The 24,192-nt window shown below is 45.8% G+C and overlaps 1 protein-coding gene across 2 annotated transcripts in view; it reads left to right on the plus strand.

Moving 5' to 3' along the window:
* The first annotated feature begins 10,362 nt into the window (after window positions 1-10,362).
* Window positions 10,363-24,192, plus strand: part of GARNL3 (GTPase activating Rap/RanGAP domain like 3) — a 110,914-nt gene continuing 97,084 nt past the window's right edge. Inside the window, exon 1 of one of the 2 annotated variants that reach the window (XM_081896379.1) lies at window positions 10,363-10,655. In XM_081896379.1, coding sequence (XP_081752505.1) covers window positions 10,558-10,655 — 98 coding nt within the window. In that variant the 5' untranslated portion in view covers window positions 10,363-10,557. The remainder of the gene's footprint in view (window positions 10,656-24,192) is intronic. The other variant, XM_081896384.1, reaches the window with a different exon arrangement.

Here is a 24,192-nt window from a genome sequence, read left to right on the forward strand (position 1 = left end):
CGAATCCCCGTGGCGGGGTGCTCTCCCGTTGCTCGGTCCCAGCGCCTGCCAACCTAGCAGTTCGAAAGCACCCTCGGGTGCAAGTAGATAAATAGGGACCGCTTTCTAGCGGGAAGGTAAACGGCGTTTCCGTGTGCAGCTCTGGCTCGCCAGAGCAGCGATGTCACGCTGGCCACGTGACCCGGAAGTGTCTTCGGACAGCGCTGGCCCCTGGCCTCTTGAGTGAGATGGGCGCACAACCCCAGAGTCTGGCAAGACTGGCCCGTACGGGTAGGGGTACCTTTACCTTTACCTTTTACTCTGAGTGAAACGTACTTGGATGCAACACAGAATGTTTACGATACGATAATCATTACGATATGATAATCTTTATTGACATTGTTCCATAAAGAACAAGAAAATTGAAATTCTACATCAGACATTCAGAAACCAACAAGCCTGCTATCCCAGCTATCCCAGCCTGGTTAGCCCCCTAAAAACTCTGATACCCCATAATTAAATACAATATACTCCCATAGAGACTACCTTAGGTAAAGGAACCTCTGACCATTAGGTCCAGTCATAACCGACTCTGGGGTTGCGCGCTCATCTCGCTCTACAGGCCGAGGGAGCCGGCGTTTGCCTGCAGACAGCTTCCGGGTTATGTGGCCAGCATGACTTAGCCGCTTCTGGTGAACCAGAGCAGCGCACAGAAATACCCTTTACCTTCCCGCCAGAGCGGTACCTATTTATCTACTTGCACTTTGACGTGCTTTTGAACTGCTAGGTTGGCAGGAGCAGGGACCGAACAACGGGAGCTCACCCCATCGCGAGGATTCAAACCGCCAACCTTCTAATCGGCAAGCCCTAGGCTCTGTTATTTAATCCACAGCGCCACCCGTGTCCCAGAGACTAGCTTACACTGCGTTTAAAACCAAAATCGCATTTGGATAAAAACTGTTTCTCAGGCGGCTAATCCTAGCCCTTATAACCCTGTACCTTGTTCCAGAAGGCAGAAGCTGAAAGAGATCATTTCCAGGCTGCGCACTATCCTGCACTAACTCTGCAGCTTTCTTATAGCACCTGGAAGCATAGATTTGATCCAAGGTGGGGAGAGTGCACCTAATCATTTTCCCCGCAGTCTTTACAACCCTGGACAAAATTGTTTTCCCCCTGACCGTGCAGCTCCCAAACCTGATGGTTTAATCACACAATAGATCTGGGGGTTTAATCACACAATAGTTCTGGCTGCAGCTCAAAACTATTTTTAGCAACATTCTCTTTCTGGATAGGTAATCATGACAGGAAAGGAAGCTGCACGTTTTTTCTCCATGTGTTTGTATTTATATACTTAATGTACAGCAGGACATAATAAAAGCCTGGCTGCTGACCCATCTAAGTCCAGCATCCTCTTCTCACAGTGCCCATAGAGATGCCCCGAAGGGCCTGAGTGTGACAGAGCTCTCCACAATTACAATTCCTAGCTACAGGTATTCAGAAGCATATTGCAGGGGCAGCACATCCCATTTCACCTCTTGAGGTGAGATAGAGGAAGTGCTGTTTTGCCCTGCCGTTCGGGAAGCTGCCCCCCCCCATCAAGTAAATAAATAAAAAATACCTAACTGAAAGTAGAAATTGTAGATAGATTTTGACAATTTTTTTCTGAGCACCTGGGGTCAAAAGAAAGTAATTTAAAACAACTGTTGTCGACACATTTCATTCTGAATTTGCTATAGAGAGCCAGACAGAAGATGAGGGCAGGTGAGTGTCCTGCCCCAACCCAACATCAATCCTGGCTACACCCATGAGCCCTGCCACTGCTGCCATCACAATCTACCTGCTCCTGCTGTCACCTGCTCTGTCACTGCTGTAAGCCCTGAGCCATCTTCCACTGGCAAAGAAGTACCATTGCCACCAGCATCGATTTGGGGCAAGAACAGTGCTTTTTTTCCTGAGGGAATGCAGAGGTACACATACCCCTAAACATTTTGTGAATCTAAGTTTGGCCTCATTGAGGGGTAGTAATTCAATATGAGTAGGGAAATGAGAGTACCCCAAACATATTTTTTTAAGGGGGGAGAAAAGCACTGGGCAAGAGATCTTGCCCAAAATCATATGAGATTTTGTGCGCTCTGCAAAATCTTGCATGTCTTCAGGCAAAATTGGTGCTGTCAGCAGTGGCATTTCTCTGCTTCTGGCAGAGACAGCCGGCAGGTGGGGCACCCGTGGGCGTGCAACGTGGGAGGCTTCTGCTGCCTGAAGCAGTGACCTCATTCTGCCTAACGTCTGGGCCGGCTCTGCATACTGCATACTGCATATTACGGTAAAACGTAATAAGTGGATCAGACCAATGGCTCATCTAGTCTAGCATCGTTTTCTCATGCTGGCCAACCAGATGCCCATTAGAAGACAGAAGGCATGACCTGAATGCAATTGTCTGTGGGGAACACAGACATCATCCCCACACCCCAAATGTCTAATTTCCAGAAACTCAGAGGAAGAGCCTGGCAGCTCACAAGAGCAGTACAAATGGAACATTTTTTCCACAAGACAAAAAAGCGAAAGTATTGCTTTTTTTGTTGTCTTTTTTTTACAGGGACACGTAACACAAACTCTGGCTCGTTGAGAGGGCCAGTTGGAGTGTTTGATAAGTTCCACACCATGCTCTGCTACCCACACACCCCTTTCCGTGATAAAAATAAAAAGGTTCTGCAAATATCCATCTGAGAGATTTGACGTATATTTGCCTGAGCACTCTCGCAGATAAGTTTGAAGATAAGTTTGCAATATGCTTTCGCTCCCAGTGAAATCCGTCAAGGTCAAAGATTTGTTTTAGAGATGCATTTTCAATTCCTCTTTTTGAGAGGTCACGAGTGCTGGAAAATGAGCAAGAAAAAAATTGTTACGGTCACCATCACCTTGAGCTTTGTTTTTTTCACAGGGAATGTGTACGTTTGATTCCCTACAATGGTTTTCTGCAGCCACAACCCTCACTTCTGTGGTGGATCTGTTTCTTCTTTTAGTCCTATTGGACGACGGCCAACTCCCAGAGTTTAAAAAAGGGGTGGCAAATTAAGACCCTAGGCCTAATTTAATGTGGCCACCAGCCTCATTTCGAAGGGCCCTCTCCAAGAGATCTGTACCTTGCTGGAGTCCACTAAGTAGGGAACAAGGGGGTGAGATAGAGGAGGGAGTGCCTGTGGGAAAGTGGTTGCCTGAAAAAGAGAGAAAGAGTTATCTGAAAAAGAGGAAAAAAGTGTCTGAAAGAGAGAGAAAGAAATGGGGTGAGAGGGTGAGAGAAAGGGGGAAGGGGTGTCTGAAAGACAGAAAGGAGTACTTGAAAGAGAAAGAAAGAGAGTGTCTGAAAGAGAAAAAGGCAGTGTTTGAATGAGAGAGAGAGAGAGAGAGAGAGAGAGAGAATGGGGTGCAAGAAAGCTTTAGCTCTAATTCCTTCTGCCACTCGCCCTGGCCCTGTGCACTGCTGTTATGCGGCTCACAAAAGATGACCCCTAAAAAAATCTGGTGTTTGTGTGTGACTGAGTTTTTCCACCCCTGCTCTAAACTTCATAGCTGTCAACTTTCCCCTTTTCTTGCCAGGAATCCTATTCGGAATAAGGAAATTTCCCTTAAAAAAAGGGAAACGTTGACAGCTATGCCGTCTAAACACACAGAGAGTTCAATCATTTTTAATAGACTTTCAACACTTGTCCAGAAAACTACATTCCCTAAACGAAATCAACAGGCAGGCAAATACAGAGATTAAAAATGTGTGCTTGGGGCTGTGTGTGTGTGTGTGTGTGTGTGTGTGTGTAACCATCTTGCCTGACCTCGACTTGGCTCTTGTAAGTCTCACTCACCAGAACATTTTGTATTGAGATTTAATGATTGTAGGGGGAAAGAACGTGCAGAACTAACAATGCAGTGGAAAGGTAAGAAATCCCCAAGCTAGTGCCTGGGCTATATCTCTCAAGAGTTGGGGATAAGATAATAACAGCAAAAAGTGATGTGATGACTTAGGCTGATCAAAGGCCAGTGGAGGCTTCCCAGTGAGTCCAAATGGAGCACCACACTATGAACTTCAGTTTGTTCTTGGCCAGCTCCCACCTGCCAGCCTGTCAACTTCCTCACCCTTAGTCTTTATGTTGCCTAGCAGAACTAATGGGGAAGAGGTTGTAGACAACACTGGCTCTGGCTCTCATTGCTTCCAGTTCTGCCTGCCCATAGGCTCTGGTTCCGCCTACTCTTGGCCTCCCTGCTTTCCACTCTGCTGCGCAGTTGGTAGAGCATGAGATTCTTAATCTCAGGGTTGTGGGTTCAAGCCCCACGTTGGGTGAAATATTCGTGCATTGCAGGGGGTTGGACTAGATGACCCTCACGGTCCCTTCCAATTCTGTGGTTCTAACCAACACATGTGGTGGGAATGTCCACAAATGGAACATAGCAGACAGTTCCCATGGGTACCACCCATCCTAGCCAAAGTCCTGGATATAGCAGAAGCATCCTCTGAAGGATGGTGGACATTTATGTCAAGTGTGGAGAAAGGCCACTATTGCTGCAACCCATGGGAAAACGGGTTTCCTTTTGGCTTTGTTAAAATGGTTCAGAAACTGACGCTACTGCAGATTGCTGTTGCTGTAATACACCAGTTTATTAATGAGCACTTCAGAACGATGGTGTATAATAACGGTCCTGTGATATCTGGACTGGCTGGCTGTATGTTGGCTGTATGTTGCTTGGCTCCATTTGCTGTGCTGACATTAACACTAAGGTTGCCAAGCCTTTATATATATAGTAAATTTTATTAGTATTTTCTACACAACAAAAACAAAAAATGAAAAATAGCAATACACAAAACACAAAAACAAGCATATAAAAAACCAAATCCAAATCTTACAAATTAATAATATAAACACTAAAAAGGAAAACAAACATTGAATCCCACAGCACCTCCTTTACCTCTCGTTGTATCTTCCTGTTTTCCTGTTTTCCTTATCATCTCTAACCTAGCAGCTAGATATAAATCCCTCTTTCTTATTCTTTCACTTCACAAGGTTATTCCGGACTCAGCCAGATTTCTGTCCTCGAACCTTGGCTTTTAAGGTATTCATTTAGGCACTCCCATTCCTTTTTCACATCACTTTTTGGTTTTTGTCTTATTATATCTGTCAATTTGGCTAATTCTAAATATTCTGAAACCTTACATAACCATTCTCCCCTAGTGGGTAACTGATTCCCTTTCCAAAACTTAGCCAACAGGATTCTTGCTGCAGACGTCGCGTATAAGAAAAAATTAGTTTTGTCTTTCAGAATATCATCGTTTAAAATTCCTAAAAGGAATGCCTCTGGCCTTTTACTATATGATATTCTTAGTATTTTAGGCCTTACGGGCGCATTGGGATTTTTGGGAATCGCCTCCTCTGGTCATTTCTCATCCCCCACCCCCCTGGAACAGCACCCCCCAGGCAAGAAACACACACACACACACTTCAAGGGATATGTGTAAAAGTCAGATGCAGGAGAATTAAGAGTCTTGAAAAGCACATAGAGCTGAAAGGGGAAGTGGGAGTGATAGTCGCTCTTCTAATGTCCTCCTTCAGCTCTATGTACTTTCAAGGGAGCGAAAGTTAATCATCCTTGCCACCTCATGACAAATGGAGCAGTGAGAAGTAGGGGCTTTGAGGCTCAGGGGTGCTTGAACATTATTTGGAATCCCCTTACCAGCCAGCCTGAGCCCAGAGATCAGCAAAGGGACTCTGGCTAGTCAGAAGAGGAGCATTACTTGATGTGTAGAGACCTGGAAGGGAGCCTTCCTGATGGTGGTGGTGGTGCCCCCGAGTTGTGGGACTTCACCCCCCTGGAAGCCTAGATGGAATTTTGCCACATGATGAAGACCTATTTGATTTCTCAAGGCTCTGGAGGTTATTTATAAATGACAATGATGATGGTGGTGGTGGTGATTTTGCCTGAATCTCCATTTTGTGTTTGTTCTTTTGCTACTGTTTCATTAGGGATGCTCAAATTGCATTTTATGAATCTATATTGTTATGGCTTATGTTTAACGATTGTGGAAATGGCTTTGAGATCGCTCATGCACAAAGTGGTATTCTACAGCTCCTGATAAAATAAAAATAAATAAACATCCTTAGTCTGAATCCAACTCCTGGAAATCAATAGCACTGTAGATTTTAATTTATATTGAACATTCTCTCATAATATTTTTTTTAATGCTAGTCTTGTTACCAATTAACTCCTGACCTAATTTACAGACTGCCTGCTACCTTCCCCATCAGCTTGTCAGGGAAATTACCTTCTGAGCACCCACTGTGAATTCTGCAGCTCCCTTCTGAGGGTGGATGCTACATTCTCCCTCCCTCCTTGATCCTTAAAGGAGCACAACCATCCTTCCTTTTTGACCAAGTGGTAGCATGCGAACGTGGAAGACTTTCTAGGTGGGCTCTGCTGTAGGTAGAAATGGGAGAAAAATGGGATCCAGTATGCTTTTAAAGCCAAATCTATTGAATTTAGCCATTTCTGAAACAATATGAGAAGGGGGAAACAGCCATCCTAAAAGTCAGATCTAGTAGAAAGATCCATCCTCGAAAATTTGCACTTATCCATATTTTGCAGTGCAGTTCTCTAACCAAGCAATGTGTACAAAAATGCAGATGCTGGAGGAAAGTGTGCATAAAAATGCATATATTCATAAAAATACCAACAAATGACATTATAAAATAAAAGTGTACATTAGTCAAAACTGCATATGAAAACACTCACTTTCATGGAATCATAGAATTGTAGAGTTGGAAGGGATCCCAAGGGTCATCTAGTCCAACCCCCTGCAATGCAGGAATCTCAGTTAAAGCATCCATGACAGATGGCCACCCAGCCTCTGTGTAAAAACCTCCAATGAAGCAGAGTTGCTTGTCGTGGACCCCCAAGACACCCCTGAATAAAAACACGGTTCACACATCATTTTTGTTTTGGTTTTTGGCATAATTTTGGCCACAACTTTGTTGAATTACAGTATGTGAGTGGCTGCTTAGGCATTGGTTAGCGACTATCTGTTCCCACTTGGAGGTAGGAGCAGAACTGACAACTGCACCCCTGCAGAAGTCAGTAAGGGTAAACAATTTGGGGGAGAGAATAAAGCTGGGTGCCAGGCTCTCACCTCTCCCCAAATGCTCCCAGGGGCTCTTGCGTGGCCCTAGCCCTTTGCCAGGGATTCGGACAAAAGCATGGTGAGCCCCTGGATTCCTTTAATGGAATTCCCTTGCAGCAGCAGCAGCATTGGAGGCGCAGGCACAGCCAACCACATCCTCTCCACCAACCAAAAATTAACCAATGCCTAACCACAACCTTACAATTTGCTACGAAGTAGGCAAAACCCAAATGGCACCGGCCAATCAGCCAAATGGTAAAATTCCTACCAGGTCCCTGCCCCAAAGCAGACGACCCCATGGCAGGCATAGCAAGGTCAGCGCGAACGAACCCTAAATAAAGGGAGGGTGGGCGGGTAATCCGATGTGCTCAGCAAAAAAAGGAAGCTCAACGCTACGCACAGGGAACATATATAGCACCCCCATCAATCAAATAAAATTGCAACAATAAATTTTCCCCAGCAACAATTGAAGGTGTCCAATCAAATTCTTGGCCATCCAAACTAAAATGCCCAGCAACAGGGGATGTCATGGTTGCTCCCACCGCAACACGTGCTCTCCATGAAGGGGAACCTGCTTTGTTGAACAGCTCTTACTGTCAGAAAGTTCTTCCTGATATTTAGCTGGAACCTCCTTTCTTGTAATTTGAAACCTTTATATCAAGTCCTACCCTCCAGAGCAGGAGAAAACAAGCTTGCTCCATCTCCCATGTGACAGTTCTTGAGATATTTAAAGATGGCTATCATATCTCCTCTCAGTCTCTCAGTTTCATTTAACAGAAGACATTTAGAAGGTCACCTGCACATTTTGTTCCATAACTTTCTTTCTACGAGGAGGAGATACTTGCTTCAAAAAAGCAGAAGAAGAAGAAAGCAAGCTCAGAGTCTGGGGCACCTGCCCAGGGGCACCAGTGAAAGCCTTTGCAGGTCCTATGGCTTCTGGGTTGACCTCTGTTGTAAGCAAATCAGGACCAAGGCAGAGGAAATGCTCGCTGTCATCAAAGCGCCATGTAAACAAATCAGAACAGCAGCCTGTTCTCACACTGGCCAAACAGATGCCCATGCAAAGCCTGCAAGCAGAACCTCAGCACAACAGTGCTTTCCCCACCTATACTCACAGCAGCTGGTAACTAGCAGCACTTTAAAACAAAAAAAATTTTCCTTCCAGTAGCACCTTAAAGACCAACTAAGTTAGTTCTTGGTATGAGCTTTCGTGTGCATGCACACTTCTTCAGATACACTGAAACAGAAGTTTCCAGACCCTTCTATATAGTGAGAAGGTGGGGAGGGGTATTACTCAGAAGGGTGGTGGGAATGGGTGATTGGCAGATAGCTGTGTTGCCGATAAGAGTCATCAACAGGCTCATCACAGCTATCTGCCAATCACCCATTCCCACCACCCTTCTGAGTAATACCCCTCCCCACTGGTCTGAAAACTTCTGTCTGAAGCCCAGGACAGCCAGTTTGTAGAGTCTGTACAGTGGTACCTCGGGTTAAGTACTTAATTCGTTCCAGAGGTCTGTACTTAACCTGAAACTGTTCTTAACCTGAAGCACCACTTTAGCTAATGGGGCCGCCTGCTGCCGCTGCGTCGCCGGAGCACCATTTCTGTTCTCATCCTGAAGTAAAGTTCTTAACTATTTCTGTGTTAGTGGAGTCTGTAACCTGAAGCGTATGTAACCTGAGGTACCACTGTATTGCATATCAGGACTCATCAGCCTTCATGTGCAGCAACCAGCAACGCTGCATGCAGCGGAGTATTTCTTTCTAACTTAATTTTGGCAGGGGCCCTGCGGAAGGCATCTGTGGGCACGTGTGTGCCCATGGGCACCAAGCTGGCAACACCTGCTGTAGAAAATAGAGATCTAGATGGACCGACCAATGGTCTGATTTGGTTTAAGGCAACTTATCAGAAGAGTCCTGCTTGATCAGGCCAAAAGCCCATCTAGTCCAGCGTCTTGTTCTGACATAGTACAGTGGTACCTCGGGTTACATACGCTTCAGGTTACAGACTCCACTCACCCAGAAATATTACCTCGGGTTAAGAACTTTGCTTCAGAATGAGAACAGAAATTGTGCAGTGGCGGCACCATGGGAGGCCCCATTAGTTAAAGTGGTGCTTCAGGTTAAGAACAGTTTCAGGTTAAGAACAGTTTCAGGTTAAGAACAGACCTCCATAACAAATTAAGTTCTTAACCCGAGGTACCACTGTAATGATAATAATTCCTCTCTATGAAACGCCCTCCCTTCAAATGTCAAAGAGATAAAGAATTACATAACTTTTAGAAGACATCGGGAAGTTTTTAATGTTTGATATTTTACTATGTTTTAAATATGCTGTAAGCCACCCAGAGTGGTTGGGGAAACCCAGCCAGATGGGTAGGAGATGTATAATAAAATTGTTGTTGTTGTTAGTGGCCAAACAGATTTCCTAGTGGGAAGCCCAGAAGTAGACCCGGAGTGCAAAAATGTTCTCCCCGTTTGTGATTCCCAGCAATTAGTATTGAGGCATCCAGCCTCTCGCAGTGAAGGGAGAACAGAACCATGAGGGCTTCCAGTCACAGATAGCATTACCCTCCATCAATTGCTCTAATCCATGGGTAGGCAAACTAAGGCCTGGGAGCCGGATCCAGCCCAATCACCTTCTAAATCCGACCTGTGGATGGTCCAGGAATCAATGTGTTTTTACATGAGTAGAATGTGTCCTTTTATTTAAAATGCATCTCTGGGTTATTTGTGGGGCCTGCCTAGTGTTTTTACATGAGTAGAATGTGTGCTTTTATTTAAAATGCATCTCTGGGTTATAGGAATTGTGGGGCATAGGAATTGGTTCTTTAATTGTGGAGCATAGGAATTGGTTCTTTTTAAAAAAATAGTTTGCCCCCCCCAAAGGTCTGAGGGACAGTGGACCGGCCCCCGGCTGAAAAAGTTTGCTGGCCCCTGCTCTAATCCTCTGTTAAACGTCAACCAAGTTGCCAAACTCCTGCCACAATTCCTACTTTTAATTATAACAAGTTAATTCTCACACACAACATCTTGCCTGACATACTTTAGACACAGGCCCTAAAGCCACGATTAAAAAGCACAATGCGTCTGGACATGTGCAGAGCGCCTGTCCTCCTCCCCTTCGTTTCCCAGAGATGGGGAAGAGCTTGCAGGCGCTCCCGAAATGAAAGACTGGATTTGCGCCAGGTGAGGCATCGGCGCCGAGGGCGGCGTAGTTTTTCGGCCGTTCTCCTCTGCCTCCCCCTCCTCCACTTCTTCCGTGCGCCCCTCGCCAAAACTGGGCGGACCCAGCCGCTCGGAGGGAGGAGAAAGGGAAAGAAAGAGAAAGCGGGGAGACCGGCCAGCTCTCTCCGGTTGCTCCAGCAGCCAGGTCCAACGCAGGATCCCGGGGCTTTCGAGGCGGGGCGGTATGGACGATGGCGTTGGAAGCGGCTCCGTTGACTAAGCTGAGGAGCCGGCGTGCCGCGTTGCTGCGGAAAGGAGTCAGCTTTGAATGCGAGAGCGACGGCGACAAGTAAGGGAGCAATGTTGCTATTATGGGGTGTTCGCTTTGGGAACATCGGGCTGGATCTCTTGGCGGGAGGGGGTGTCTCTCATTAAGCCATCTGGGAGGGACGGTCCATCCGCTCCGGATCCCCACACACCTGCATTGAGTGGTTTGCCACGTTGGGATCTAGGAGTCACAGCGCCTGCTGCAGTAGAGGATCTTAAAAAGGGGTCCGGTGGGTTGGGGTGTTGTCTCCCCCCTCCGCCGAGTCCACCCCTGCTCTCTCCTCTTCACAGAACCGAACCAGGCCCAGGAGGTAGACAGCATTAAGAAGACACCCCACCCCCAAGAAAAATCCACCCACCTGGCTTTCTTGATCCCGGATTCAGTTCCCTTCAAAGCTCTGCTAACGCTGTGTTCCATTCCAACTAAGTTCTACTCCAAGTAGACCCGTTGAAATGAACGAACCTAAGTTAGGCACGCACTTTGATTTGAATGAGTCTGCTCTGAGTAGGACTAACATTGGCTTTTTGTCTGTTGTTCTGCCCATTTGAAGCTGCTGTTATGTACTGTAGTTAATTATACGGTGCAAAATATATCTACAGTATATCGTTTGTGCATATTGGGAACAGCAGGGTCTGAGTTTGGAGAGATCTGCTTAGAAGGAAAAAGGGACTGAGGCCAGTGCTGAGAAAGAAGTGCCTCATTTTTGAGTTTGGGAGAGACGGGGATCTCAGAATGTGTGCTTCTGAGTTCATGCAGAGTGCACTTTTCTTTCCACTGAGGAGCTACAACTGGACGTGGAACTGCATATAGCCCCCAATGGTGACTGGTGCTTGTTGGGACTGGTGGGGCTGAAGGCAAAGAGACCAACAGGAGGTGGAGCCAGAGCCAGTGATGGGCAGAGACAGACCCCATAACAGGTGGAATCACAGCCAGTGAAAAGCAGAGACAACTAATTCTGGTTGTGCCCTAATTCTCCTCCTTGCTGAGCCCTACAAGAGCAACACTGAGAGTGAGGAGGAGGAGATTGACAGCCAGGGCCACCCTTGGATTGAATATAACAAGGCAGGGGTGGTGTTTCCTCCCCACCCTCCAAGATGTTGTGGGACCACAATTCCCATCATCCTGAACCATTGACTTTGCTGGTAAGGCAGTGTGTTTTCTCCCCTAACTTATTTGCCTCCACCACAAGAATGCTGTAAGGGCACCTTGTAAGCATGGGTGTATGCAGGATTTATGTTAGGGGGCAGGCTTATGTGGGGGAGGGGGCAGAACCGAGCTATCTTTGATGAGATTGGTTAGTTAAGTATTTCTATTTGTTTACTTGATTTGGGGGGGGGAGGCAGCTGCCCCCCTGTCCTCCCTGGCTACACCCATGCATGTAAGTAAGCTCACTAGAACTACTGGCCCTTCTCATTTCTGTGCTAGGCAAGGAGGAGGAAACTTCCACCCTCTGGCCGCCCACATGGTTTCTGTGGCAGTTGTGGAGCAAGGATCCTCATGATCTGGTCCAATACCAGATCTGTAAGGCTGGCCAGGGGTTGCAGGATCACAGAGAGCACTGAGTGAGCAACTTGCTGCAGATGGGGACCTTTAAAAGCTTTAACTGCAGAGTCCCTCTTCAGGCTCATCCCCCTTGTAGAGAACTTCAGAGTTTTAAAGGGACAACTTTCTGCCCTGGAGATGGGCACTCGTCCTCCATCCCATAGCCTCTTGTGTGGTATGTACCATGTGTTGTTGGACAGGTGAGGTACAGTGGGAGGCATTGCATTGCTCGGGCTTAGGAGATGGCATCTGTGAGGGTCTTGCCTCTGACCCAAGAGGCCCTGTGTGGTATGGGACATCCTCCCAAGGGGTGGTCTTCTGATCTACAGCAGCCAGCTCAGAGCCCTGAGCTTGGTCCAGCTCCCTAGTTGGTGCCTCTGAGTCTGGATTGCTGCTAGGTTCTGGGACCATAGCAGTGATGGAACCCTACATTTATTCCTCTAGTCCATTCACTTGGCTGCCCACAGTTCCTCCTTCTCTGTGTCTACCAGACTAGTAAGAGAAGTAGCTGCTCTTATACCTTATTGGTCCTTCTATCTCAGTGTTTTCCACACTAACCGGCAACAGCTCTCCAGGGTATTGAGGCAGGGGTTTCTCCCAGTCCTATTTGAAGATGCCAGGGAGTGAACTTGAGACCTTCTGCATGCAAAGTATGTGCTCTGCTGCTGAACTATGGCTCTTCTCATAAACATACAATAAGATTCTAGTCCCTATGGTTCTGAGTAAAGTGTTAAAATGTGCAGGAGTCTGCCTTACACTGATTCAGACCTTAAGGCATCTAGCTTCCTGTGAGATGTGCACCTTAGAACATGCTCCAGAATCCTGTAACTCAGAACCAGCTCCATGGCAGAGGTTTTGATTTGTTGGTTTTGGAGGCTTGCCAATACAGAAAGTGTTCCCTGAGGGTAGAATGTTTTAATCCATTGAGAGATTAACTCCCTGCCCTAAATAAATATTAAACCTCCTCCCAATGATATGTGGTAAAATCATGCCCAGGGTGCACTTTTCATTAGAGAATTTACACAGGAGTAGACCTACAACCTAGGGACACAGGTGGCGCTGTGGTCCAAACCACAGAGCCTAAAGCTTGCTGATCAGAAGGTCGGCGGTTCGAATCCCCACGATGGGGTGAGCTCCCGTTGCTCGGTCCCTGCTCCTGCCAACCTAGCAGTTTGAAAGCACATCAAAGTGCAAGTAGATAAATAGGTACTGCGCTGGCAGGAAGGTGAACGGCGTTTCCATGCACTGCTCTGGTTCGCCAGAAGCGGCTTAGTCATGCTAGCCACATGACCTGGAAGCTGTACGCCGACTCCCTCGGCCAGTAAAGCGAGATGAGCACCACAACCCCAGAGTCATCCACGACTGGACCTAACGGTCAGGGGTACCTTTACCTTTTGAGACCTACAACCTAGATATTCTACATCAAGCATCTGAGGCTTTACCATATGTTGTGGGACTCCAATTCCCATCAGCCCCAGCCACCATGGTCTTTAATCAAGGATGATGACAGATGTAGTCCAATAACATCTGGATGACCACAGGGTCCCCATCTCTCTTATAGGAAATCACAATAGGTGATATCAAACATTAGTAATCCTCGCAGGAGATCCAATGAAGTCAATGGACTTGAGTAAGTTATGTCCATCCATTTTAATGGGTCTACTCTTGCATATGATGGTTGGCTCTTCTTCAGTGTAATGTGTTTGAGGTGGTGGTGGGGGGGAATGTTCCCATAAAATTGGATCCAGAAGAAGAGACTTGAGTCCCTTTCCTCTAACATCACACTTAATTGATTTATTCTAGGACATTCTACTACCCCCCAAGAGACATTTGAATATGACTTGGGGGCCTAAAAATGTCCCTCCCAAATTATTTGTCTATTGTAGTTTAATTGGCTTTAACCCAAGCCAATTGTTCCAGAAGGATGTCTTAAAACTGGGCTTGGAGAAACCTCATAAATTAAGTTGAAATTAAGGAAGCACTTCTCCAGGTGACCTGCATTCATCCTGATTTGTTTGCACAAAGCTTGTGTGGTGGTTAGAGTTTGTCTGATCTTTATCACACACTTGTTCTGTTCCGTTTACGGAGTGGTTCTTCTGCTTTGAGCATTAATCCTGCATCTTTCCTGATTTGCTTGCAGGGTGTGTATGCATCTTCCTGTTTGTCATTTGTTCACCCTACAATGGGGGGGGGGCACTCCAAGTGTTGGGGTTCAAAGTGATGCACCCTGGGGCAGAATGGCCCTAATTTGACATATCTTCCTAAATACAGTGGTACCTCGAGTTACAAACACTTCAGGTTACAAACTCCACTAACCTGGAAGAGTTACCTCGAGTTGAGAACTTTGCCCCAGGATGAGAACAGAAATCGTGTGCCGGTGGCACAGCAGCAGCAAGAGGCCCCATTAGCGAAAGTGTGCCTCTGGTTAAGAACAGTTTCAGGTTAAGAACGGACCTCCGGAATGAATTAAGTTTGTAACTAGAGGCACCACTGTACATAAAAATGTAATGCTGTTGTCATATTGGAGTTTGTGTTGTGACCAATAGGGGGCCACCCCAACTCCAGCATGATAAATGGCGGGCAAGTGAGCCAGTGAGCAGCTATGGTGGCAGGTGGCCCAGGCGAGCAATGGCCCAGGCGAAAAATCAATCCACAGAGAGGGTTAGCAAGCCACTCTGTGAAGCACCCCCTCCTTTAAATGTGGTGGCAGCAGCAGCAGCAGCAGCAGGGTTTACAGAGCGGGGAGAGGTGCTTCATCAAATGGTTTAGCAAGCCACTCTGTGAAATGTCTCATCCTTTAAAATGGGTTGGGATGAGCTGTGGGGGTGAGCTGGATGGGGAGCAGTGAAAGGGTGGGTGAAGTGTAAAGGAAGGGGGGGTTGTCTTGTGGAGGGGAAACACAGTTGACGAATGGGCTGGTGGGGTGACAGGGTTGGCAAGCAGAGAAAACAGGGGTGCATCCCCTAGTAAATTGGTATAAATATAAATAGAAAGGGTGTGAATTGGTGGGGGCTAACCAGGAAACTGTTTTTTTGGGTTGCGGCAGTTAGCTCAATGAAGCTGTCAATTCAGCATTCAGCGTTGGTGAAAAAAGCAAATCTCATGCTGGGGATTATTGGAACTGGGGATGAATTTAAGACAGTTCAGTGTCTGTCATGCCGTTATATAAATCCAGAATGCAGCTGCACTCGGAATACTGCATACAACAGCTAGTTCTCTCTCTCTCTCCAGAAAAATAAGAATAACATAGTTATTAAACAAAAGTGCAAAATAGAAGATTTGACTAATAGACTAATAGGGAATGGTAAATATGGCCTCACACATCACCAACTTTCTCATTCCAGTAAGAAATTAAAAAACACCCGCCTATCAACAGATTTGTTGAATTTGGGACTGCTTTATGTAGCAAAAAAAAAAAAGAATGCAACTTTATAGAATTCTGCACAGCGTGGAGAATGTTTGCACAGCTGTATCTATCAATCTATAGCCATACATATATCAAATCTCCATCAGGGTCATGCAATGAAATTGATCGGTTGGCAGTGGGCCGAAGCCAGACAAATGAAAGTATTTCTTCATACTATACATAATTAATGTATGAATTCGCTGCCACAAGATGCTGTGAAGGCCACTCTGTTAGATGGCTTTAAAAGGGGAATTAGATGAATTCCTGGAGGAGGAGGGAGAGAGGCTATCAATGGCTATTAGCTGTGTTGGCTGAATGGAACATCCACCATGAGGCTCTCAACCCCTGAATATCTAGTTGCTGGAGAATATGAATGTCTGCTTGCATTCGCTGTGAGCTTCCTAAGAGCATCTGATTGGCTACTGTAAGATATGGAACACTGGACCAAGTCGAACCCTTTGATCTGATCAAGGAGAGCTCTTCTTATAATATTTAGCCTATCTATGTTTCTCTGAAATTCTCCAAGACAGGAGGCTGGTGCAGCAGCCTTGTTACAGTTTAGGAGAGTTTGCAATCTAGCCCTCCCACCTGTCATTAAAAACCATTACTAAGCCCCCTCCACCCACCCACCCACCAGGAGTTGTATGCAATGTTAGACCTAATCAGAGCAGGCCCATTGAAAGTAATGACCCTAAGAGAGCTATTCATTTCAATGGGCCTACCCTGAATAGGACTATTAGTGGCTACACCCACTGGGTATTAAAGCACAGATCAATTATCAGCCCAGTATGCACATAGTGGCAAACCATAGCTTATTTGGGTTTACTGTGAACGAACACAGAACATTCCCTACTCCCTTCTCTTCCCTGGCAGGGACAAAACAAATCAGATGGGTTGACTTAGCGTTATGTGACAATGGACATTCTTGGAGGGTGCAATGAACAAACCTTGGTTTCCCCACTTCATCTGATCTCTATAGTCAAACAAATTGGGATGGATACTCAATAAACAAGCTTTCTGGAAGCAACCTGTGAAAAGTGAGAGGAGATAGACCACAGTCCAGCAGCAGATCTATTGAAAACCCCCTGTGGAGCCTTTCATTATTGAATTAGTTCCCCCCCCCCAAACTGTTCTTTCATATGGTTTGGCGCACAGTTTGGGTGTTGTCGCTCAAACTGCTATACCGTAACATCTGTGCCTATTTGTTATTCCTTTCCAGGTGCCTCCCCTCTTCTTCCCCCCATTTCTTGAAGGCCTTTAAATTCAGCAAGGGCACCTTTGTCCAGCATGGAGATGAGAAAGCCTTCACCTGTTGGGTTTCTGTCTGCTTGGCAACTAATAAAGATTCAAGGATCGTGTCAAGAGATGGAGGATAGCTTATCTTTCTATTTAACAGGGTATTTATGTTCAGTACTACAGCCTAATGTAACCGTGATGTTTCTTTGGCTAGATTTCCCCCTCTTCCCTTGGTTCTTCTAGGATTTGTTTTTCATAGGACTAGGCAGAAATACCCTTCCTTTTTGGTTCCTCGTGGTTTTGGCATGTGCCTGAATGAATTTCTTGGAAATTACAGCCTTAGCCGTGACAGTGACAATGTTGGATTCCTTTGCTGCAATATTGCTTTGAGGTCTTAAAAGCTGGCAACTGATGAGAGTGGATTTTAACATTTCCCCCAGCGCTGTGAACAGAGTGCGCCAGGTCTCTTGATGGCTTTGCTATTATCATCCTTGTCCCATTTAAAATAAATAAATAAATGTTGTGACAACTCTTCTAATTGATTTCTAGGCCACATTTTTGCCTGAATTGGTTTGCATATGTAAATTTTTGATTTCTGTCAATGTGATGCGAGGTAGGTTGGAGGAAACATCACAGTAGCAATTCATCCTCGATCCCTTTAATTAAAATTGGATGCCCACTGTTACTCTTTTTCTCCTGAAAAGGTTTCACTTTTTGAACACATAGGAGCAAGAATCGCCCTCAAAGGAGGCCTCTGTTTCTGCATGAAATACTATTTCCTGATTAGAAAGGGGCCCAGCTGAGAAAGGAGAGATTGTCTCTCACTGGCAGAGGACACGTTTTTGCATGCAGAAGGTTCCTATGTCAATTGGACTTCATAAATGGGCTCCCTGCCTCTCTAAGTGGCAAAGTATAGGGTCACTTGCCTCAAAACGTGCTGCATTTGGGGGCCTCTTCTGCTGAGTAGAGCCCTGGACCTCTGCCCTAAACTCCAGCTCTGACAGCACTGCTGAGCAGAGGATGGGGGGAACCTCTGCCTGAGATTCTGGAGAACTGCTGCCAGTCAGAGTAGACAATGCTGGACTGAATGGAGTCAGGGGTCAGCAAACTTACCGCGCCTCAGGCCAGCGGCGATGACGTGGCGAGCGGGCGAGCGCGTGCCCATACGAGTGCGCACACGCTATTTCCGGCGCACTTCCGGGTAAGCACTGGAAATAGCTTGTGCGCATGTGCACGGGCCTTCTCTGACCCGGACGTGCACTGGAAATAATGCTTGTGCATGCACAAATAACGGGACGCTGGTGGCGCTGTGGGTTAAACCACAGAGCCTAGTACATGCCGATCAGAAGGTCGGCGGTTCGAATTCCCGCGACGGGGTGAGCTCCCGTTGCTCTGTCCCTGCTCCTGCCAACCTAGCAGTTCGAAAGCAGGAAGTGCAAGTAGATAAATAGGTACCACTCCGGCGGGAAGGTAAACGGTGTTTCCGTGCACTGCTCTGGTTTGCCAGAAGCGACTTAGTCATGCTGGCCCCATGACCCGGAAGCTGTACGCCAGCTCCCTCAGCCAATAAAGCAAGATGAGTGCCGCAACCCCAGAGTCGGCCACGACTGGGCCTAACAGTCAGGGGTCCCTTTACCTTTACCTTTATGCACAAATAACACTTGCACATGCGCACAAGCTATTTCCAGTGCTCCTTCAACCCGGAAGTGGGCAGCCGTGCAGCACAGCGCCGGTAAGAGCGGGTAGCGGGGGTCACCATGGGCCGGATAAACGAGTCCCTCGGGCCTTATCCAGCCCACAGGTCTTATTTTGGGGACCCCTGAAATAGACCAATAGTTTGAGTCAAACGAAGTAGCTTCCTGTGTTCCTGAACATCAGGCAGAGATGCAACTGCAAGCTGCTCTGGGGATTGGCAATTTGACTGTATCTTTGCACTGGAATGACTGCATGATCCTATTACAGCTGCTGCACAGATGTAGCAGAATCAGTGGAGACTGAGAAGTGTTCTGTTCAGAGGAGTTTGTCATGTAGAAATCACCACCGTGACTTAACTTTAAAGTCCACTATCAGATGCATGATTTGTTATCCCAAGATGGGTGTGTGTGTGTGTGTGTGTGTGTATGTATGTATGTATGTATGTATGTATGTGTGTGTGTGTACACATGTGTATGTGTGTGTTGATATCTGTCTCTGTCTATCTATCTAATGTTAGCAGTGAAGTTAGAAAGAGATGAAATGCAATAAACGCACACTGTGTGATTACTGCATTAAAGCTTTATTGTATATAAAAATAATTACATGACATTTTGCAAAGCAGTCAAACATGGCAGTTGTAACCTGCTTAACAACTGTAGTGGAATTAAAAGTCCACTTGGTTGTATCCAGTACTAGGCCTACTCAGTGTAGAACCATTGGAAATAATAGACATTACTAATTCAGGACTTTTAATTTCAATGGTCTGCTCTTAACCCACTACAGGGTACCTGTACTTAATTCGTTCCAGAGGTCTGTACTTAACCTGAAACTGTTCTTAACCTGAAGCACCAGTTTAGCTAATGGGGCCTCCTGCCGCCGCCGCGCCGCTGGAGCCCAATTTCTGTTCTCATCCTGAAGCAAAGTTCTTAACCTGAAGCACTATTTCTGGGTTAGCGGAGTCTGTAACCTGAAGCGTATGTAACCTGAAGCGTATGTAACCTGAGGTACCACTGTATTTCTGTTTGGGCCACAGGATGGAACTGAGCTACTTGACAAGAAATTAGACAGGGTGAGATCTGGGCATTATCAAAGGTTCCTCAGTCAGAAGGTCAGGAATGCAGAAGCAGACCAGCTTCCCCAAAAGACTGTGTCATCTGCTTCCACCCTTCTGTGGAGACAGCAACCCATGGCTGCACTTTTGGTTCAGTGTGGGAGGCATGACAGGCCTAGATGATGCTCCACATGGACTGAGGGTGCACCCTAGAACATTTCCCCTGAATCCTTTTGTGACACACACACAAAATAGCCTACTGAACAGTGGTAAAATTCACTTCCCTTGCTGCGGCCATCCTTGGAATGTGCTGAAAAAGATCTCCCACCCTTGCTGTGAGTTAATGCTTAGAACTCGCCCTGATGGAGTTTTCAAATATAGAGCTCAAGGTGGACAGGTTATAGAGCTGGAGTACAAACAACTGGGATGGTATCCGCCATAAAGCCCCCTTAGAGTGAACAGGAATAGCAAGAGATTTATTTTAATTAGAAAGTCCCTGATTAATGTTGCTCTTTGGCTCCTGTCTCAGTTTTCACCCCTCTTTTTCTCACAACCAGGAGGGAACACCCGTTTCTGAGATGACTCTGGTGATCATTTCACTGGAGGGCTCAATTATATTTTGAATTGCAGAGCCACTTGTAAAATTCCTAAATGAAGCCATTTCATAATCCACAATCTGTGGTTGCTTTTTGAATTCTCCCCACCCATTTTTTTAAACGAACCTCAGTATTTTATAAATAAATGTTATTCATTTTTGTGCTTAACAGCTTGCCTGGTACAAGTAGGTGATCAGGAATTTCCTGCAGGCAAGTGTCCAAGCCCCATTCCTCTTCCACCAACCTTCTTGGTTTCTATGCCAGCAAAAAGGATGGAAATCCTTTTGCTCTACTAAGAGCCTGGAAATGCAACAGGCAGACAGAGAAGAGATAGATCAATGTCTTCCTTTTCTACCAGTCCACTTGGCCTTTTTGTTTTACTAGCTTTCTAAGAGGCTAGTACTCTATGGGCTCCTCCAGATGACATTTTTATTGAGCATCCATCATGATTTTCTTACACAAAGCTTCCACAGTTGTTAGATTATATCCAATCTTCATTGAGCATTCATTCCGATTTGCTTGTTTGGTGCTTAATAAGTCTTCTCTCTATTTATTTTTTCATCCCATACTTTTCAGTGCATTTTCCTGTCACTTTCCTAACTGCAAACAGTCTGGTTTATTTTTTTAAAAAAAGTTGGATTTGTGCTAGCAACAGAAGGTTTTAATCCACCTTAATTGTGCAAGTCTAAATTTCCCTTCTGGGTTTGAATCCCTCTTGCAAAATATTGACAGTCTTGTTGGCCACAAGTAGGCATCCTTTCTAGCAAGATGGTTACCCCCCCCCCCATGCAGGCTTATCTGCTTTGTAGGCTTATCTGCAAGGTTGATTAAAAACAAATTATGCTTATTTCTTCAAAACTTCTTTTTGTATCCTGATGCTACAGTAATTGGCTAAATACCATATGAGTTTACTAGGATAAATTGAGGGGCCTCATTTATTTGCAAATGTGCGTAGGAATTGGTGAGCATGTAATTTCAGTTTCTCTCTGCTTCTTATTTTTCTAATCTTAAATTCAGTTCTCCATATTTCCACATCAGTTTTCAGTTATTATTGTTGTCATTTTTAAAGGTCCTCATGAAAAAATTCATCAGCATTTTAGTGCACGTGTCTTGCAATATGCCCATTTGTACGCAAATTTGCCTGAGATACATGCTTTTGCAAAGCAAATTTCCTGTGGTGTGATGCATTTTTGTATGCTATTTTCACAAAGTGTGCCCTTTTATGCACACATTATGCATATTTGCACATATTACTTGGCTGGAGAACCTCACTGCAACATTTAGGAGAAGCTCGAAATTTGAAAGATGCTTGTGTTTCAGTTCATGGATAGTTTCAGAAAGTGTGAATTAGACAGGTTCGCCTTTAAATGCAAACTGAACTGAATTTCTCTCTCTCTCTCTCTCCCCCCCCCCCCGCCTTCTTTACCAGTGTGTTCTTGGTGTGCAGCCAGGATTTTCAGAGCCGGGCTGTGCTTCTGAGCTTTGCTACCATTCCTTTGAGATGTGGTTTTCCTCACTGCTGCATTGTGGATTGCCCTGGCTTGGGCTAAGGAGAGGGCAGGGAGAACTCGCTCTGGTTCTTGAAAAATTGGGACCTCAGATTTTTAAACTTGGTAGCATCAAAGCTGAAGAATGTGCGTCATTCAGGCTTAACTCTTCCCCATTTCTTATAGCCTTCCTTCTCATTTTTGAAAAATTAGCCTCTCTCTCCCCTCCCCTCCCTCTTGTTCATGCTAAATGGGCAAGAAATGCTGACAGCATGAGGTAAGGAAGGAAGCCTTTAGCAAGATATCCCCCCCACCCTCAAAAAAAAAAACCATATTGCATTTCAGGCTGTGATTTTGTTTTCTTTCTTTTTTTGCTTCTTCTGCAATCTTGCCAAGGGTGACTTCCTTGATAGATGAATGTTTTTGGTGCTCATTTCCCCCCTTCTAATAACACAGGGGTTGATAGTGTATTGTTTTTGCGTTTGCAATATGCTGCAAGCCAAGCTCCAAAGATGAAAACCTTTTCCTAGAACCCCTTTCCAAGGGACTTCCACTATTTCTGGGAAGTGCGAGGGGTAGGGAATTTTGGTACAAGCTTCTATTGATGCTGCACATATATGGCACTGGCATATATTTAAAACCCATAGCTTGGGGAGAAACCCTATCAACTAGCTTGGGTGTGCCAGAGCCTGCATTTCCATTGCGGGGCCACAAGAGCGCACTACATCGTGGTTTATCTTACTTGGCTATAAGAGTTTTGTGTTTATTTTTTTATTCCTGGTTGTGGAGGGGAGGGGGAAGAAGACAACAAAGACACAGAAGATGAGGAGGAAGAAATAATTTTGCTGTGGCTGGAAATAGAAACTTCCTGAGACAGAGAGTGAGATCTTTGAGCTGCGGTTTGCTTTGTTTCTTTAAAAGCATGTGCGCCCCCTCACTTTTTTTCTGGGAAATGAGCAAGAATGGTTGAAATCTATCTCCCCCCCCCTCTCTCTCCCCCTCTATCCCTCCCTCCTCTCTCTTTATTTTGGTGGTAATAGATGTGTCAATGGAGCTAAATATTTGGAGTTAAGCAAAGCTGTAGTTCCAGAACAGCAGGCTGAATTCTGTGACTAATTGGCAGATTGAACTGGCAAAGTCTCTGGCCGTTATTCAGAATGTTGTTCAGACCACATTTTCAAGAAAGCCAACCAAATCCACAGTTCCAATACAGTGGTACCTCAGATTAAGTACTGTACTTAATTCATTCTGGAGGTCTATTCTTAACCTGAAACTGTTCTTAACCTGAGGTACCACTTTAGCTAATGGGACCTCCCGCTGCTGCCACGCCGCCGGAGCACGATTTCTCTTCTCATCCTGAAGCAAAGTTCTTAACCCGAGGTACTATTTCTGGGTTAGCGGAGTCTGTAATCTGAAGCGTATGTAACCTGAAGCGTATGTAACCCGAGGTACCACTGTACTTGCGTTCAAACCAGAGCTCAATTATCTATCGGAATATATACTTCTCTGAATTCTGTTTTGGTTCAAAAGATGCTCTTGGAAAGGTATATTTTGCAGTGAAATTGTTTTCAGAGATGCATATCTTAGGGGGGAAACCAGTAAAAAAACATTATTTGTGGGCGGGGGTACATATACAATGTGTGTTTTAGTGAAATGGACATGCAGAAAGTGTGTGTGGTTGAAATGTGGATTTTTAGTGTTCTTTAAAAAAAACACAGAAAACAGGAGGTAAAGGAGTGACTTGAAACAGAAACTGACATGAAACAGAGATAGGCTGATCTACCTATCCCTAGTTGTAGCGGGGGTGCTGTGCGCCTCTGCACAGACGCATTGTGTCCCCTGTCAAAATACTCGTCAGCAAAGGACTCGGCACCAAAAGTCAAATGAGCCAATTCAGAACTTGCCACAGCAATATGGCTGACTGTTCATTCTTCCAAATAAGTGAGCCGCTCCTATGCATAATATCTAGTGGGGCTGGCCTTTCCATTAGGCCACGTGTGGGGAATGCTTGGCCCCACAGCTGCCATTATCCTTGGCCATGGGCCATGTTGGCTGAGGCTGATGGGAATAGCAGTTCAGCAGCAACTGGAGGGCCAAATATCCCCCATACCTGCATTATGACAGAGTGAGGGGGTCCCCTCAGTGCTGGGATATATATTGGGGGAGAGTGAATGGGCCCAAGTTAATCATGTCTGTTACTCACAATGGGGCTGTGTGTTGTGGCCTGTGGAGAGGGGGCAGTGCCAGATTTAGGATGCTGCAGGCAGTTCCCCTGCACGATCTGGGGGCTGGGGGTGGGGCAGAACTGAGAAGATCCATAAATGAGAAGATTCATTGAGGAGTGCCAAATTTTGGGCTTGCTCAGGGCGTCGTTGTTGTTGTTTAGTTGTCTAGTCCTGTCCGAATCTTCGCGACCCCATGGACCAGAGCACGCCAGGCACTCCTGTTTTCCACTGCCTCCCGCAGTTTGGTCAAACTCATGCTGGTAGCTTCGAGAACACTATCCAGCCATATTGTCCTCTGCTGTCCCCTTCTCCTTGTGCCC

The sequence above is a fragment of the Podarcis melisellensis genome (assembly GCF_964234715.1).
Source record: "Podarcis melisellensis genome assembly, chromosome: Z".
NCBI lineage: Eukaryota > Metazoa > Chordata > Lepidosauria > Squamata > Lacertidae > Podarcis > Podarcis melisellensis.